At 40.9% G+C, this 16,289-nt stretch overlaps 1 protein-coding gene across 3 annotated transcripts in view; it reads right to left on the bottom strand.

Annotated features, from left to right (window-relative positions):
* Positions 1–437: 437 nt before the first annotated feature.
* The window catches only part of rab3gap1 (RAB3 GTPase activating protein subunit 1), an 85,729-nt gene continuing 69,877 nt past the window's right edge, over positions 438–16,289 (bottom strand). For all 3 annotated transcript variants that reach the window (XM_075458395.1, XM_075458396.1, XM_075458397.1), the window contains 6 exons: positions 15,263–15,490; positions 14,212–14,308; positions 7,365–7,468; positions 5,673–5,788; positions 4,609–4,711; positions 438–1,168 (listed from right to left, as the gene is read on the bottom strand). In XM_075458395.1, coding sequence (XP_075314510.1) covers positions 935–1,168; positions 4,609–4,711; positions 5,673–5,788; positions 7,365–7,468; positions 14,212–14,308; positions 15,263–15,490 — 882 coding nt within the window. In that variant the 3' untranslated portion in view covers positions 438–934. The remainder of the gene's footprint in view (positions 1,169–4,608; positions 4,712–5,672; positions 5,789–7,364; positions 7,469–14,211; positions 14,309–15,262; positions 15,491–16,289) is intronic.

Genomic DNA, 16,289 nt, shown 5'->3' with positions numbered 1-16,289 from the left:
TAAGTTAAATCAGGCTGCTCCCTTTTGTAAACAACTGATCCTTTAACATGGTCACTCATGACAGAAGTGTTTGAAAAGTGTCAGAAGTATCAGGAGAATCCACTTAAAACGGCACAGCCTTTAAATCTGCACAGAAAAACTATCACAAAAGAACACACAATATAATTGGAGGTTCTTCGACTTGCTGCCACTATGGTACGCCTTATTCTGTCATAACTAAATCTATACTAGTGAAGAAAAACACATGACCATTAAATTGGACCAACAAGCAAACAACCATTTTAATGCACCTTTAATGCATCTTGTGTCATACCTCAAAAACTTTTCCTCTGGTTGTGGCCTCAGAGTGAACTATATATTATCATTGTTTTCAGAGGAAATATTCTGTTTCTCAGATCAAGATGGGACTTAAAGTGAATGGACACAGAACTGGAAAATGGTGTGGAAAATGCTTTATGGCATCATTAAGCTTAAGGAAAGTAACATGTAGATTACATCAATATTTACCTGAACAACAGCAGAAGAAGCAAAGCATGAGATCTAAATAGCAATACAGAGGATATCTCTTATTTTAACTTCACTAATACAGAGTATGCCAGATAAAAACTAATTATATTTCGACGAAACAGTATAGCACACGATTGCAGAATTCTAATTTCACCACTATGTATGTTTTAAACATTAAGCTTTAGCATTCAGCTTGACTAATGAACACAGTTAAAAGAAACCTAGAGTAGTTAATCAAACTCCTGTAAGTTTAGCACTTGCTTTTCTTCTTCTTTCCAAATGTGTGCAGTGATGTCATTAAATCTGTTGATGCAAATGCACAGATGCATCATCAATATAATCATTCATACAGTTTTAACAAGAAAAACCATCCTTAAATCCTCTCCTGTAGAGGTGTAAATTATCATTCAGAAATGGAACATAGCACTTAGAAGAATGAAGTGTCTGACGAAAAGGCCCCTGCCAGTCTAAACTCATCCCTCATCAACACACAAAAGAGTCGCTGAGGCAAAGCTTTAGAGTAGGGTGCTGGTCGTGGGACACACGTTCGCAACAAAATCTCACGGCCTGCTGGAGGAGGGAAGTCAGGAACTTTTCTGCTTGCACCAGTCAGCTTTCTGTCACTCCCCAAATCTTCGTCCACTGGTGCCAGAAGGGCAGCCTGAGGGAAGAGAGAAGAATAAATATCACAAACTAACAATAAAAAAAGAATAAATCTCATTTTTGTCCTCTGTGAGAGACATAAATGAGAGGCCTTGACCTCTTAGTCAAGCACCATTTATACGATCCCTTTTAGAATTCTTTGCACAATGGAGAGGATGTCCTGAGCCCTCCATTGATGTCAAAGTTGTGACCTAGACCTTGTTTTCAAAGCATACATTTTCCATACATCAGGAAGGCGGGTAGTATTTAACTAAGAATTGATGCTTGGGAATCATACATAACCCCCACCCCCTTCCGGAGGCTCATAATTCCATTACAATCCATTACATGACCAGGTTTTTGAAAAAAAAAAAAATGATGTAAGACACAAATCAGAAGATTTTGCTCATCTGTAGATACCCATAAAGCCACATCAGAATTGGAAATAAAATTTGAACAGGAAGCTACATGAAAATGAGATCATTATATCATACCATCACATTCTGCCATCAAGCAGGACCCACATCAGAGAGAAGATTGATGGAATCCTTCCCACTATTATCAGTGATGTATCATCAAGTACAGCAGGTTTAGAAGTATCTTTAGAACCTGATTTGTATTCAGACGGCTTCTGCCCAGTTGATCTTTCTGAACTAACAACAGCAATAGTCTCTTCTAAACCATCAACTTGTGTTTTAGACCCAATCCCAACCAGACTGTTCAAGGAGGTTTTCCCATTAATTGACACTTCCATATTGGATTTGATCAATCTGTCTTTGTTGACAGGATATGTACCTCAGACTTTTAAGGTTGCTGTAATTAAACCTTTACTTAAAAAACCTACTCTTGATTCAGAAGTGTTGGCTCATTATAGACCTATATCCAATCTCCCTTTTATGTCTAAAGTTCTTGAAAAAATAGTTGCAGCTCAGCTTTGTGATCACTTACACAGAAATAATCTGTTTGAAGAGTTTCAGTCAGGATTCAGAGTGCATCATAGCACAGAAACTGCACTGCTGAAAGTTACCAATGATCTCCTCTTAGCCTCTGATGGCGGACTTGTGTCTGTGCTTGTCCTGTTGGATCTCAGTGCTGCATTTGATACGGTCGATCACAGTATCTTATTACACAGACTTGAACATGTTATTGGGATTAAAGGAACTGCATTAGGCTGGTTTAAGTCATATTTATCTGATAGATTTCAGTTTGTTCTTGTAAATGAAGAATCTTCCTCACACACCAGAGTAAGTCATGGAGTTCCCCAGGGTTCTGTGCTTGGACCGATTCTTTTCACTTTATACATGCTTCCATTAGGTAACATTATTAGACAGCATGGCATAAATTTCCATTGCTATGCTGATGATACTCAGCTGTACTTATCTATAAAACCAGATGAACCCAATAGGTTGGTCAGACTACAAGCATGTCTTAAAGACATAAAGACCTGGATGACTCAGAACTGTCTGCTTCTAAATTCAGACAAACTGAAGTCGTTATCTTTGGACCTGAGCGCTTCAGGGAGAGATTGTCTAGCTATATAGTTACTCTAGATCAGGGGTCCCCAACCTTTTCAGCAACAAGGACCGGTTTGGTTCTGCAATTTGTACCTGCGGCCTGTTTGGGGGGGGGGCGAGATGTTGGGGTTCATTTTATTTTTTTTGTACTTTACGTTCAACAGACATTACATTTAGCAGACACTTTTACAAATTAGGATAATCAGGATATGATGACAGACAGTCATCATTGAAAAAAAATAAGCGTGCACAATCGGCCTCCTATAATGCAATCTATGTAGTTTCCAAGTATAGAATCTAGCGAGTGAAATGAAAGAATTCCCGATTTCCATGTCTTTTTTTTAAATTAAAAAAAAAAAAAAAAAAAAAAATTTCCCCCAATCTCACGGCCCGGTTTGGAATGTCTCGCGGATACCGGTCTGCGACCCGGTGGTTGGGGACCCCTGCTGTAGATGGTATTTCCTTGGCTTCTGGTCCTACACTGAGGAATCTTGGAGTTATTTTTAAACCAGAATTTATCATTTGACTCGCATATAAAACAGGTTTCTAGGACTGCCTTCTTTCATCTTCGTAATATTGTTAAAATCAGGAACATCTTGTCTCAGAGTGATGCAGAAAAACTGCTCCATGCATTTGTTACTTCAGGATTGGACTGCTGTAATTATTTATTATTGGGCTGTCCCACATATTCTCTGAAAAGCCTTCAGCTGATCCTAAATGCTGCAGCCAGAGTTTTGATGAGAACTAACAGCAGAGATCATATTTCTCCAGTTTGATTTACAATGAATTGAACTCTAATTGGCTTGAATTGGACTTTATTATTTAAGTGCCTTGAGATGACATTTGTTGTAATTTGGTGCTATATAAATAAACTGAATTGAATTGGTAGATCATGAGGACCTAAACTTGCAACTAGCAGGAACACTGTCATTAATGATACTGCTGCAGTTTTCGGATCATTTTAATTTTTTAATTCAGTTAATAGAGGTGAAGGTTTGAAGCCCCCGGCATCAACAGAGTCTCTGCCCTCTTCTTTGCCTTCACGTATCTGTCCCGTAACTTCTTCCACACATTCTTACAGAACTCTCCCTCTTTCCCCAAAGTTCTGCCCATCTCTGTGCACCAGTTTTGGGAGTTTACGTGCTCCCTGTGCTGTTTCACTGCAGTTTCATACAGGTGCTGTACAAACGCACCTCCTGACTGAGCCTGGTCTCACAACGGTCCATCCAGTTCGTTGTTCTCGGCTCAGCTAGGTTACAGAAATCGACTGGTGCACGACAACGCGCTGCGGCGTCTTTTCAAGGGAAGCGCCAGGCCTGATACGTCATTTTGACGTCTCGGTCCGCCACCGCCGTGACAGACGCGTCAACTGTAACTCCAGCTTTATTGGGATTTAGTGGGATTGAGGGTATTGAGGGTAGACCTGGCCAGAACTTTCTTTACCCGTTTCATGGTCTTGTTCCTGCCCAACATCCACAGCATTTCCTCTTAAAATCTTTGGATTTGGAGACTTTTTTCAGACTTTAGTTAGCCTTCAGAAAGCTCAATTAGTTGCCCCCGTTTGTAAACTACTCTTCCATTAATTCTAATGGAAGAGTAGTTTACAAACGGGGGCAACTAATCATAACAGATGCTGAAAAGTTTCAGAAATACAAGGAGATCCCACTCAAGTAGCACAATTTCCAAACCAGGGAGAAACATTTCTCCAAGCATTTTAACATTGTCCAGTAGTTGTTTTTCTTCTTTTGGTGAGGGTAAACGTGTTATTGGAATTTGGCTTCAACAGTTTAGTTGAATTAAAATCCCTACCTACAATAAAATCGATGTTGTTCTGTCATCTGCCTGCTTTAGACAACACACAGTTCCTTCACAGCATATATTAGGTTTCTCTGTAGAGACCAAATGGGAGAGAGAAAAAAGAGAAAGAGAGTAAAAGGCTGCTTACCCGCTGAGCGTTAATAAAAAGTCTGTGGATGATTCTGCCAGCAAGACCCTGGCCAGCTCCGATGACGACCACCTCTGGTTCTTCCAGCAGGGAACTCACAAATCTTTAAAAAGACATCAAGTGTCATGTTTTAAGCAAACTAAATAAAGAATGACCTTACACAAAACTGGACAAGTTTTCTTGTTCTTGTGGGTGCATTGTTTTTCTGATGCCTTAATGTAAGAACTGGAGCTAACTGAGGCTTCATCTGTGACACAGAGATGATGATCACAAGCTGCTGAGTTGTTGCTTCTTTCCTGTTGCTCAGGACCCAGAGCACTGAAGTAAATGTTCCATTAGCTTCATCACAGGAGCCCCCCACACCTCCTCTGACCCACAGCCTGCACAGAGCAGGACCATCGTACTCTTTGACTTCATTCCAACCTGCACGTCTTAAAGCAGCACTTCTCCGGCTTTTCAGAGTCATAATTCGTTATGTCTTCTGTGTGCATGTTTGTATGTTTTTTACTTTATTATCTTCCCAAGACTACAAAGTTCTACATCAATCCTCTTGAATGTCTACGTGCATTGCAAGTTAATTAACTGCATGAAACGGTAAGACTAAAGCAGTTATTACTGGATGTAACATGTGGGTGGCTTGTTTAAAGAGGGCTTGTGTTAGCAGATTTACCTTATCCACACCTTCTTTATTCTTCATGTGGACACAAGCCCAAACATCAATCACTGACAACAATAAAGGTTGCAATGGCAAAGTAGCACTGTCTACATTCCCACTTGTTTAATACAGACAAAGTGAAAAAGAAGCATCACTGTTTTTTTAGCACTATGTTCCTGATAGAGACAGCCTCTAGCAGTTTGCAATAAAAGTCTGTAACAAACTCAAAGACATCTCATCCCTCGTTAAAGATATATGAGCCAAGAGAGGCCATTCGTTTTTTACTGGAAGGAAATTTGATCGATTTTTCTCGAAATAGTTGCCAATACAGTTCTGGAGATTATTGTTTTGTTTTGGTGTGTGTGGTGTGTGTGTGTGTGTGTGTGTGTGTGCAGATAGTAGAACTTACTTCTCTAAGTCATCTGTGGCCTCTGCCTCATCATCGTCATTAACAGCAAACTTGGCCTTGAGTGAACGAGCGCGGGTAATGACTGTCTCCATGACCACCAACTGGTTAATAAAATCCTACACAGAGTAAAAGGTATGACATGCATGATGTCAAAACAGGAGCTAAAAGGAATGCATATGAAATATACTTTAAATCCACTACATTAACATGCACAGTTCAGATTTTTCCCAATCAGTATATGCAAGGTTTACTTCAGCCCAAAGATCCGATAGGGTTTGTTCACTCACTACAAAGAAGGGCTGGCCAGCATACTGACTTTTTAATTTAAACTAGTATATTTTCAAAAGAGGTATAAAATCAGATAATACCATCTCTACTTACAGAATCTAACACTATGTCCCCTCTAAAGTTGCCTGTGTGTATTTCTTTTGGCAGTGCAGCCCTAACCCTAACCCTGGCCAATGGTATGCCACTCTGGCATAGCGGTACTGTTCCCCTGCACTGCTATGCCCATGTCCCATTTAGATTTGATCACAGCTCTATAGGGCAGAACTCACAAGGCATAGCGAACAAAGATGTGGATGGATTTTAGAGCCACTAATGTAGTCCGCAGGCTGGGAAGACAATGAATTGCCTCTCTTCAATGAGCATTAAAAAAAAAAGAGTGTTGCCCTTATTCATTATCTTTCAATATGGAAAATAACAACATTTTTCATTAAAACTGCAACAACATAATTTGTTCAAAAAGATTCTTGTCAGGTTCATTGGTGATTCTAAATTGACTATAGGAGTGAGTGTGAGTGTGCATGGTCATTTGTCTCTATGTGGCCCTGTGATGGACTGGCGACCTGTCCAGGATCTACCCCCCCCATCTCACTTTATGGCAGCTAGGATAGGCTCCAGCCCTCATATATTTAGGTTGAAACAGTATTGACTGAACTATTATCGCAGTTCTCCATCTGTGTGGATATCACTTTTGATGGTGATGTCTGGTCCACAAGCTCTGGCTGGCTGGTTGGTGGACACCAAGGCAAGAGATGTTGCAGTGGTCTTGCGATTAAAATTCTAAGGTTGAAGAAAAAGCTCCATGTCTGCATGTGCCATGAGTAAAAAAGTCCTTTGGGACAGGGTGGAGGGACAGGCGAGGACACTGCTCCTAACAAAGTCCCAGAGCTAACATGTGAGGCTCTATGTCTGGTCTCTGCATCAAGTACAAATGTACACAACCAATGTGTTAGTGCATATGGCATGCTGAGGGGGGCAGGGGCCTGCATTGTGCACCGATGAAAGAGCATGTATGACTCAGAACTGTAGTGTTTGGTCTGCTGCGGCACTGGACACCTGCACAGAATGGAAGTATTTATAGTGCAGCTCGATAATGACCCCCAACCACCTCAAAGCTTTGCAGGAACAACCTGATGACCAAAAAAGATGAAGCAGTAATGGCTGTCATGGACTGTCCTTCTCAACCACTTGACCTCAACCTCAATAAACATTTACAGCTAAGATGGAGAAAGACAAGCATTATGTGACATCACAAGAAGCTTTTTACAACACTGTCACATCGCTGTGAGATTACAGGTGACAGCATATCTAATTAAAATGATATTAAGAAAATATCAACTAAAAAGCAGATATAATATATAATAATGCAGAAAACACTGAAATCCAAACGGTTCAACTGACACTGACCTCTAACTTGTTGTAGTCATAGTTGACTGGGTGAAGCAGCTTGGTGGCTTGAGTCGTAGCCTGCTGGAGGTTTTTTTTCACTGATGGAATGTTCTCTAGTGACTCTGTTAGAGAGGGAATGAAGGACACAGACTAAAAGAAGAGACAAGAAACAACGGCAGAGTTATAGGGCAGCTGACCGTGCCCCCTTTCTTCAGTCAAGACCTAACAGATTCAGATGGAGACTCAATCCACGAATCATTTATTGCCTTTGTTAATATCCATATAGACAGGTTTTTAGAAACTAACCTAAGCAAAGAGATATCCCCGTCCTTGCTTTGGGAGGCCCTGAAGGCTTTTATGAGGGGGCATATTATCTTCTACAGTGCTTCTATCCATTAAGTGCAAATGGCCAGACAAACAAAGCTTTCAGAACTCATCTCTAGAGTAGACGAAGCCTATGTAACTGTCCCAACTCCAGAGCTATATAAACAGCAAATGATGCACCAGGTTATATTTGACTTGCTCTCAACTGGCCTGGATATATATTCTCATCCACAGTGGATGAGAACATAAGAAAATCTTGAGATAGCCCTATCTCTGTAGATTAAATTAATAAAGCAATCAGATGCATGCAGAGTGGGAAATGTCCAGAACCAGATGGCTTTCCTGCAAAATTTTACAACAACTTCTAAGCAAACCCAATCCCTTTATTCAAAGATGTATTTGATGATAGTTTAAGTCTAAGTGTCTCCCCCAAACCCTACTCCAGGCATCAATATATCAATATCTATATCAATAGGCCAAAACAATGTCGGACTCCATAGTTTTCTCTGGACCCCTGCCAAATCTGACCAGTGATGACATGTTTAGCCGCATGTCGTCCTTCAATCGCTGGTTGTCTAGATGGTGTCCAGCAAATAACGTGGGCTACAGAGATAATTGGCAATCTTTCTGGAGAAAACCTGGTCTGATGAGGAGAGACGGCATCCATCCCACTTTGGAATGAGCAGCTCTCATTTCTAGAAATATGGACGAATTTATTAGTCACCCTAAAACATGACAACCCAGGGCTCAGACCAGGATGCAGAGTTGTAGTCTTACACACTTCTCTGCAGCTTCCCACCTGCTGCTACCCACCCAATTGATTAACACAAAAGGAGCAAATCCTCTTGTGCAAAAAGAAATTATTAAAACAAAAACTTTAACTAAACAAAAACATCAAACTATTAAATGTGGTTTGCTGAATATCAGATCTCTCCTTTCGAAGTCTCTGTTAGTGAATGAGTTGATGTGTGATCATCATATTGATATATTTAGTCTTACAGAAACCTGGCTGCAGCAGGAGGATCATGTTAGCATTAATGAAGCAACTCCCTCTGACTGTTTAAATGTTCACGTTCCTGGAACCACAGGCAGAGGAGGAGGAGTGGCAGCTATTTTCAGATCAGGGTTACTAATCAGTCCCAGACCCAAGATTAGTTTGAGCTCTTTTGAATCTCTGATTCTCAGTTTTTCCCACGCAAAGTGGAAATCCCAGAAACCTCTTGTGTTTGTTGTTGTGTATCGTCCACCTGGCCCTTATTCTGAGTTTCTGTCTGAATTCTCTGAGTTATTATCCTAGTTAGTGCTGAGATGGATTTAAAGAATTAATTCCATCATCCTTTTCTTCACTGCCATGTGCAGATATGACAGAGGACGACTACCTAAACTTTACTCCAGCAGCACTTGACTCTCTTGTTGACAGCACTATAGTTTCAATGCGTACAGCACTGGACAATGTTGCCCCTCTGAAAAGGAAGGTAATCAGTCAGAAGAGGTTGGCTCCTTGGTATAATTCACAGCTGCGTGCTTTAAAGCAGACTGCAAGAAAGCTGGAGAGACAGTGGCGTTCCTCTAATTTAGAAGAGTCTCAGTTAGTCTGGAAAGATAGTTTAATAATGTATAAGAAAGCCCTTCGTAAAGCTAGAACTGCTTATTATTCATAATTGATAGAAGAGAATAAGAATAATCCCAGGTTTCTTTTCAGCCCTGTAGCCAGTCTGACTAAGAGTCCGAGCTCTGCTGAGCCAGTTATTCCTTTAACTCTCAGCAGTGATGATTTCATGAGCTTCTTTATTAACAAAATTGTTTCTATTAGAGAGAAGATTGATGGAGTCCTTCCCACTATTATCAGTGATGTATCATCAAGTACAGCAGCTTTAGAAGTATCTTTAGAACCTGATTTGTATTCAGACGGCTTCTGCCCAGTTGATCTCTCTGAGCTAACAACAGCAATAGTCTCTTCTAAACCATCAACCTGTGTTTTAGACCCAATCCCAACCAGACTGTTCAAGGAGGTTTTCCCATTAATTGACACTTCCATATTGGATTTGATCAATCTGTCTTTGTTGACAGGATATGTACCTCAGACTTTTAAGGTTGCTGTAATTAAACCTTTACTTAAAAAACCTACTCTTGATTCAGAAGTGTTGGCTCATTATAGACCTATATCCAATCTCCCTTTTATGTCTAAAGTTCTTGAAAAAAATAGTTGCAGCTCAGCTTTGTGATCACTTACACAGAAATAATCTGTTTGAAGAGTTTCAGTCAGGATTCAGAGTGCATCATAGCACAGAAACTGCACTGCTGAAAGTTACCAATGATCTCCTCTTAGCCTCTGATAGCGGACTTGTGTCTGTGCTTGTCCTGTTGGATCTCAGTGCTGCATTTGATACGGTCGATCACAGTATCTTATTACACAGACTTGAACATGTTATTGGGATTAAAGGAACTGCATTAGGCTGGTTTAAGTCATATTTATCTGATAGATTTCAGTTTGTTCTTGTAAATGAAGAATCTTCCTCACACACCAGAGTAAGTCATGGAGTTCCTCAGGGTTCTGTGCTTGGACCGATTCTTTTCACTTTATACATGCTTCCATTAGGTAACATTATTAGACAGCATGGCATAAATTTCCATTGCTATGCTGATGATACCCAGCTGTACTTATCTATAAAACCAGATGAACCCAATAGGTTGGTCAGACTACAAGCATGTCTTAAAGACATAAAGACCTGGATGACTCAGAACTTTCTGCTTCTAAATTCAGACAAAACAATTGGGCAGCCAACATCAGGGCTCTGATGTACTGGATGAGTGACATGGATAACCCTGATACCCCTAAATGGCTAATACTGGAGAATACGTCCTGTAGGCTCACCTCCTTACCAGCCCTACTGTGCTCGGAACTCCCGCTGTTAAAACCCATTTCTTATTATACCACTAACCCCATAGTTGCACAGTCAGTAAGAATTTGGAATCAGTTTAGGAGATCATTTGCTCTCCGGAATCTCTCCCTCTCCGCTCCAGTAGTTAAAAACCATATGTTTACCCCTTCAATACTAGATGGAGCCTTTGGTATCTGGCTTAAGAGTGGGATCCTATCATTGCAGGACCTTTATGTAGACAATAATTTTGCATCTTTTGAGCAACTGGTAAACAAATTTGGTATTCCCAGGCCTCATTTTTATAGATATCTACAATTGCGGAACTTTATAACCTCACACTCCAATTGTTTCCCCTTATATCCCCCCACATCTCTGTTAGATTTTATTTTCAAGTTAAGGACAGATTTAAGGCAGATTATAGGTAGGATATATAACCTTCTCAATCTACATAATCTGACAACTCTAGATCACCTCAAAAACAAATGGGAAGAAGATTTAAATGTGCAGATCCCAGATGTAATCTGGCAGAAAATTATCCAAAAGATTCACTCATCATCCATTTGTCAACGGCATGCTGTTGTGCAATTCAAGATAGTACACCGACTTCACTGGTCGAAGGTCAGGTTGTCTAGAATTAGACCAGAATTGGACCCCACATGCGATAGATGCAAGCAAGCTCCTGCAAGTCTATTACATATGTTCTGGACATGTCCAAGACTATATAAATTCTGGCAATCTATTTTCAAGACTTTCTCTAAAGTGCTAGAAGAGCCGTTGGATCCTTCCCCCTTTATTGCCCTATTTGGTGTTGCACCGCAATGTGTACGTCTCAGTAATTATAAGTGCAACATGTTGGCCTTTTGCACCTTGTTGGCCTCCTGGCCTGTTCAGGTGGAAAGACCCTCTCCCCCCTACGCATTCTCATTGGGTCAAAGAGATTATGCAACATCTTAAACTAGAGAAGATCAGATACTCTCTCCAAGGGTCTGCTCAGAAATTCTATGCAGTTTGGCAGCCTTTCTTGACATTTGTGGAAAAAATGGAAGCAGAGGATGTAACCCCATAGACTTGTTTTGTGCCGTGTCTGTTTTTTGTTTTTTTTTGTTTGTTTGTTTTGGTGTGGTTGTTTTGGTGTTGTCTTTTATATGGCCTTTTTTGTTTTCTCGTTTGCGTGTCTCTGGTGGGTCTGGCGGGTGGGGTGGGTAGGATGGGTGGATACTGGGGATTAGACTAGATACAGTATACTGTTTGAATTATGTATATTGTGAAAATCTCCAATAAAAAGACCTTGATCAAAAAAAAAAAAAAAATTCAGACAAAACTGAAGTCGTTATCTTTGGACCTAAGCGTTTCAGGGAGAAATTGTCTAGCTATATAGTTACTCTAGATGGTATTTCCTTGGCTTCTAGTTCTACAGTGAGGAACCTTGGAGTTATTTTTGACCAGAATTTATCATTTGACTCGCATATAAAAACAGGTTTCTAAGACTGCTTTCTTTCATCTTCGTAATATTGTTAAAATCAGGAACATCTTGTCTCAGAGTGATGCAGAAAAACTAGTCCATGCATTTGTTACTTCAGGATTGGACTGCTGTAATTCTTTATTATTGGGCTGTCCCACATATTCTCTGAAAAGCCTCCAGCTGATCCAAAATGCTGCAGCCAGAGTTCTGATGAGAACTAACAGGAGAGATCATATTTCTCCAGTTTTAGCTTCTCTTCATCGGCTCCCTGTTAAATTCAGAATAGAATTTAAGATTCTTCTCCTTACATATAAAGCTCTTAATGACCGAGCTCCATCATATCTTAAAGATCTCATTGTAAGATATTTTCCTAACAGAGCACTTCGTTCCCAAACTGCAGGTTTACTTGAGGTTCCCAGAGTTTCTAAAAGTAGAATGGGAGGCAGAGCCTTCAGTTATCAGGCCCCTCTCTGTGGAACCAGCTGCCAGTTTGGGAGGCAGAGCCTTCAGTTATCAGGCCCCTCTGTGGAACCAGCTGCCAGTTTGGGAGGCAGAGCCTTCAGTTATCAGGCCCCTCTCTGTGGAACCAGCTGCCAGTTTGGGAGGCAGAGCCTTCAGTTATCAGGCCCCTCTCTGTGGAACCAGCTGCCAGTTTGGGAGGCAGAGCCTTCAGTTATCAGGCCCCTCTCTGTGGAACCAGCTGCCAGTTTGGGAGGCAGAGCCTTCAGTTATCAGGCCCCTCTCTGTGGAACCAGCTGCCAGTTTGGGAAGCAGAGCCTTCAGTTATCAGGCCCCTCTCTGTGGAACCAGCTGCCAGTTTGGGAGGCAGAGCCTTCAGTTATCAGGCCCCTCTCTGTGGAACCAGCTGCCAGTTTGGGAGGCAGAGCCTTCAGTTATCAGGCCCCTCTCTGTGGAACCAGCTGCCAGTTTGGGAGGCAGAGCCTTCAGTTATCAGGCCCCTCTATTGTGGAATAAGCTGCCAGTAAATGTCCGGGAAGCAGACACCCTTTCCACTTTTAAGACCAGGCTTAAAACTTTCCTTTCTGATAAAGCTTATAGTTAGGGATGGCTCAGGTGATCCTGAAACATCCCATAGTTAAGCTGCTATAGGCCCAGCCTGCTGGGGGGCCTCATCTGTCACACCTTTCCTCACTTTACTCTCTTTATGTATATGTGACATTATTGTGGTCATTAACTCGTGTTTCCCTGTTCCAACAGGTATCCTTTGAATGGTGTTACATCAAAAATAGACAGTTATTTTTCAATATGAGGCATGTATTTAATATCCTTTACACATCATGCTCATCTCAGTGTCCAGATGTAGTATAATCTTTGGAGGCTCAGAAAGCTTTTGATCATGTGGAGTGGAATTATTTGTTGTATGTTCTTAAGCGGTTTGGTTTTGAAAATACTATTATTTCTTGGGTCAAATTGTTGTACACTTCCCCACTGGCTTTGTTTATATTTGTGTCCTCTCATATCTATCCAAGGGTTACCTCAAAGCTTTTGGTAGCTTCTCTGGCTATACTCAACCTGGGCAAAAGCAAACTCCTACCCATTAATATACCTACCATTCAAAGTGACCAATGTTTATGACTTATGTTTATGTGTTATGTTTCTGCATTTAGCAGACGCTTTTATCCAAAGCGACTTACAAATGAGGATATAATATTACAGCTAACATCAAAGCTAACAATAAACTACGTACATAAATTTCCATTGCTATAATTTTGAACCAGACTCAAACTTATTCAAATTGAAGTGAATCAGAAAATTTTGAAACAGGCCTATAGTTGAAGGATCTAGATTGGAAGTCTTTATAAGAGGCTGCTCAACAGCATGTTTTAAAGTGGTTGGGACACCCTCCGGCTCACAATTACGATAAATTAGAAACAATTAAATTACAATGAATGAACTGTACCTTCAAAGTACTTTGAGATGACTTTTGTTGTGAACTGATGTTATACAAATAATCTGAATTGAATTGAAAGTATTAAATGTCAATCTGCAGGCACAGTTACAAAACAAGGGATTTACAAAAGATACTTTTTCTTGTAAGCTGAGCAGGGCTCCATCAGTGTGGCCACCTATTACAATGTGGAAATGTAGTTGGTATTTTTTGTTGGTGTTTTTCAGAGCTGAGAGCCCATGTTTTACTGTCTAATGTGAAAAAAAAAAAAAAAAAAAGGAGACTCACCTTCCTGTTTCAACTTCTGAAGAGCAGCATGGAGCATACAGGGAAGGAGAAGACGAGCCAGGTCTCCAGGTTTCTGCATCGCCAAATAGTGCAGAACCTGAAACGGTAGATAAAACCCAGATTTATTGTCCTCGTTCTCGAGGCCTCTGCTTATTTCCTACTGTTCTTTTTAAGATACACGAAGAACTTAAAGATACATCCCACGTGTTATTTATGAGTTTTTTTACAAACAAATTTAATTTTAGAAAACAATACTAGTATATGACAATTGTCAAAACAAAAAGCTTTCAAAAGTTCAAAAGTCCATTTTGACCTTCCACACTACTGCAGCAGTTTGTGATGCGAGTTGAAATCTAATTTGCAACTTGTGTTTCTCTCTCTCAGCAGCTGTCCCTGGCCTGGGGTTATGGTGCTTGTTGTCCCCTCTTTCCTGCCCTCTCAACCCCAGCTGTTAGCTAGCTAGGCAACTTTTTATGAATTGGCATTATATGAAATAGACTCATTTGAATTTTAATGAGAGCTGCTGGTAGTTAGCACCGTTGCCTCACAGCAAGAGGGTTCCTGGTTTGTTCTTTCTGTGTGGAGTTTGCATGTTCTCCCCATGTATACCTGGGTTCTCTCTGGGTACTCCATTTTCCACCCACCATCCAAAAACATGCATGTTAGGTAAATTGGGGATTGTAAATTGTCCCTAGAAGTGTGTGTGAGCTAGAGCCCTACATTGGGACAACGCAAATCTCACGGGAGCAGGCAGCTAAAAATAGACAGTGGGTCCCAAGATTGTTGGTAGGATGGTGACTATTAATTGACTAATTGGTGACTCTATATCTGCTTGTCTCTGTGTGGCCCTGTGATGGACTGGTGAACAGGTCACCAACAGGGTCTACCCTGCCTCTTGCCCAATGACAGCTGACCCCCCACAAAGTGGGTATAGAAAATGGATCGATGGATGGATTTTAATGAAAGTTAAAAGGCTCTGTTGTCCCTTATCATGAGGTTTAGCCAACCCTATGTCAGTCAGGCATTTCTGAAAACATTTTTTGAAAATGACCTTTTCCGCCTCCTTTGTGTCATCAAAAAGTCTTCTCTGGCGGCGTGCAGGTGTTACCCTGGCAGTTTCCCAGGCCTCCACCCACATGTTCCCTGGGATCTTCATTCTGGCGCTAAGCTCTCCCGTCAGCACTGTGTTAGCTTTCTTATCGACCACCTCCTCTTCTATGTAATCCCTTGGTGAGTACCAGCGCACAAAGTCCTCTAGAACACAGCCGGGGTTGGCTGCCTATAAAGGGAAAAAAGACATTCATGTCCATGTTCAAATTTTACTTATATTTCAATTACAGTGCCATCGACACAACCAGACAGTGAAACCTTCCCTTAAGAATCAGGCAGCACCGACAGAATTAACATCCTGTGGGACTTTTAGGACTTTCCAGCCATTTCGTCTCACCTCTGTTTGTGTTACATCTATCACTACTGCCTTCTGCTGTAGTTTGTCAACCTCAATATTTGGTTGGTTAGCCATCTCCAGTTTATCAGGATGTATCTCTCGGATACAGGTCGTTTAGGCCATTGGCGTTTAGGCCGCAGTCGTTTAGGCCCCCTGCAGTCGTTTAGGCCGACAGAGGAGTCGTTTAGGCCACAGGGAGCTGTCGTTTAGGCCAGGCTTTAGTCAGCTCTACTGGTCTGTCTGGGTAGCCTACATATCTATGGTAAATTATTTAATAACCAACTTTAGTGTGGAAACGTTTTTTTAATTTAATAAATGGTGATTTATAAATTCATAAAATTGTGGAAATAATCATCCGCATTGCCACATTCATTGGACAATAATGCTGTAATTATTTAGAAGCCCGTTAGATTCGCGCGGCTTGTGAGAATTAAAATAGTGATTTATAAGATAAGCATGCATTGTCATCGAAAGGGTGACTGATCTGAAACACCACATTCGTTGGACAATAATTATTAATACCTAATAATTTGTTATTCAGAAGCCAGTTCTATTGGTGGTTTGTGAGAATATTTTTGGAATCCTGATCACATAATTTCCGCAGTAGCTGGGGCGTGTACAATTGCTTCCC

Source organism: Odontesthes bonariensis, chromosome 23 (genome assembly GCF_027942865.1).
Source record: "Odontesthes bonariensis isolate fOdoBon6 chromosome 23, fOdoBon6.hap1, whole genome shotgun sequence".
Classification (NCBI taxonomy): Eukaryota; Metazoa; Chordata; class Actinopteri; order Atheriniformes; family Atherinopsidae; genus Odontesthes; species Odontesthes bonariensis.
Note: the sequence above shows the minus strand (reverse complement) of the source record. Positions and strands in the feature narration are given on the sequence as shown.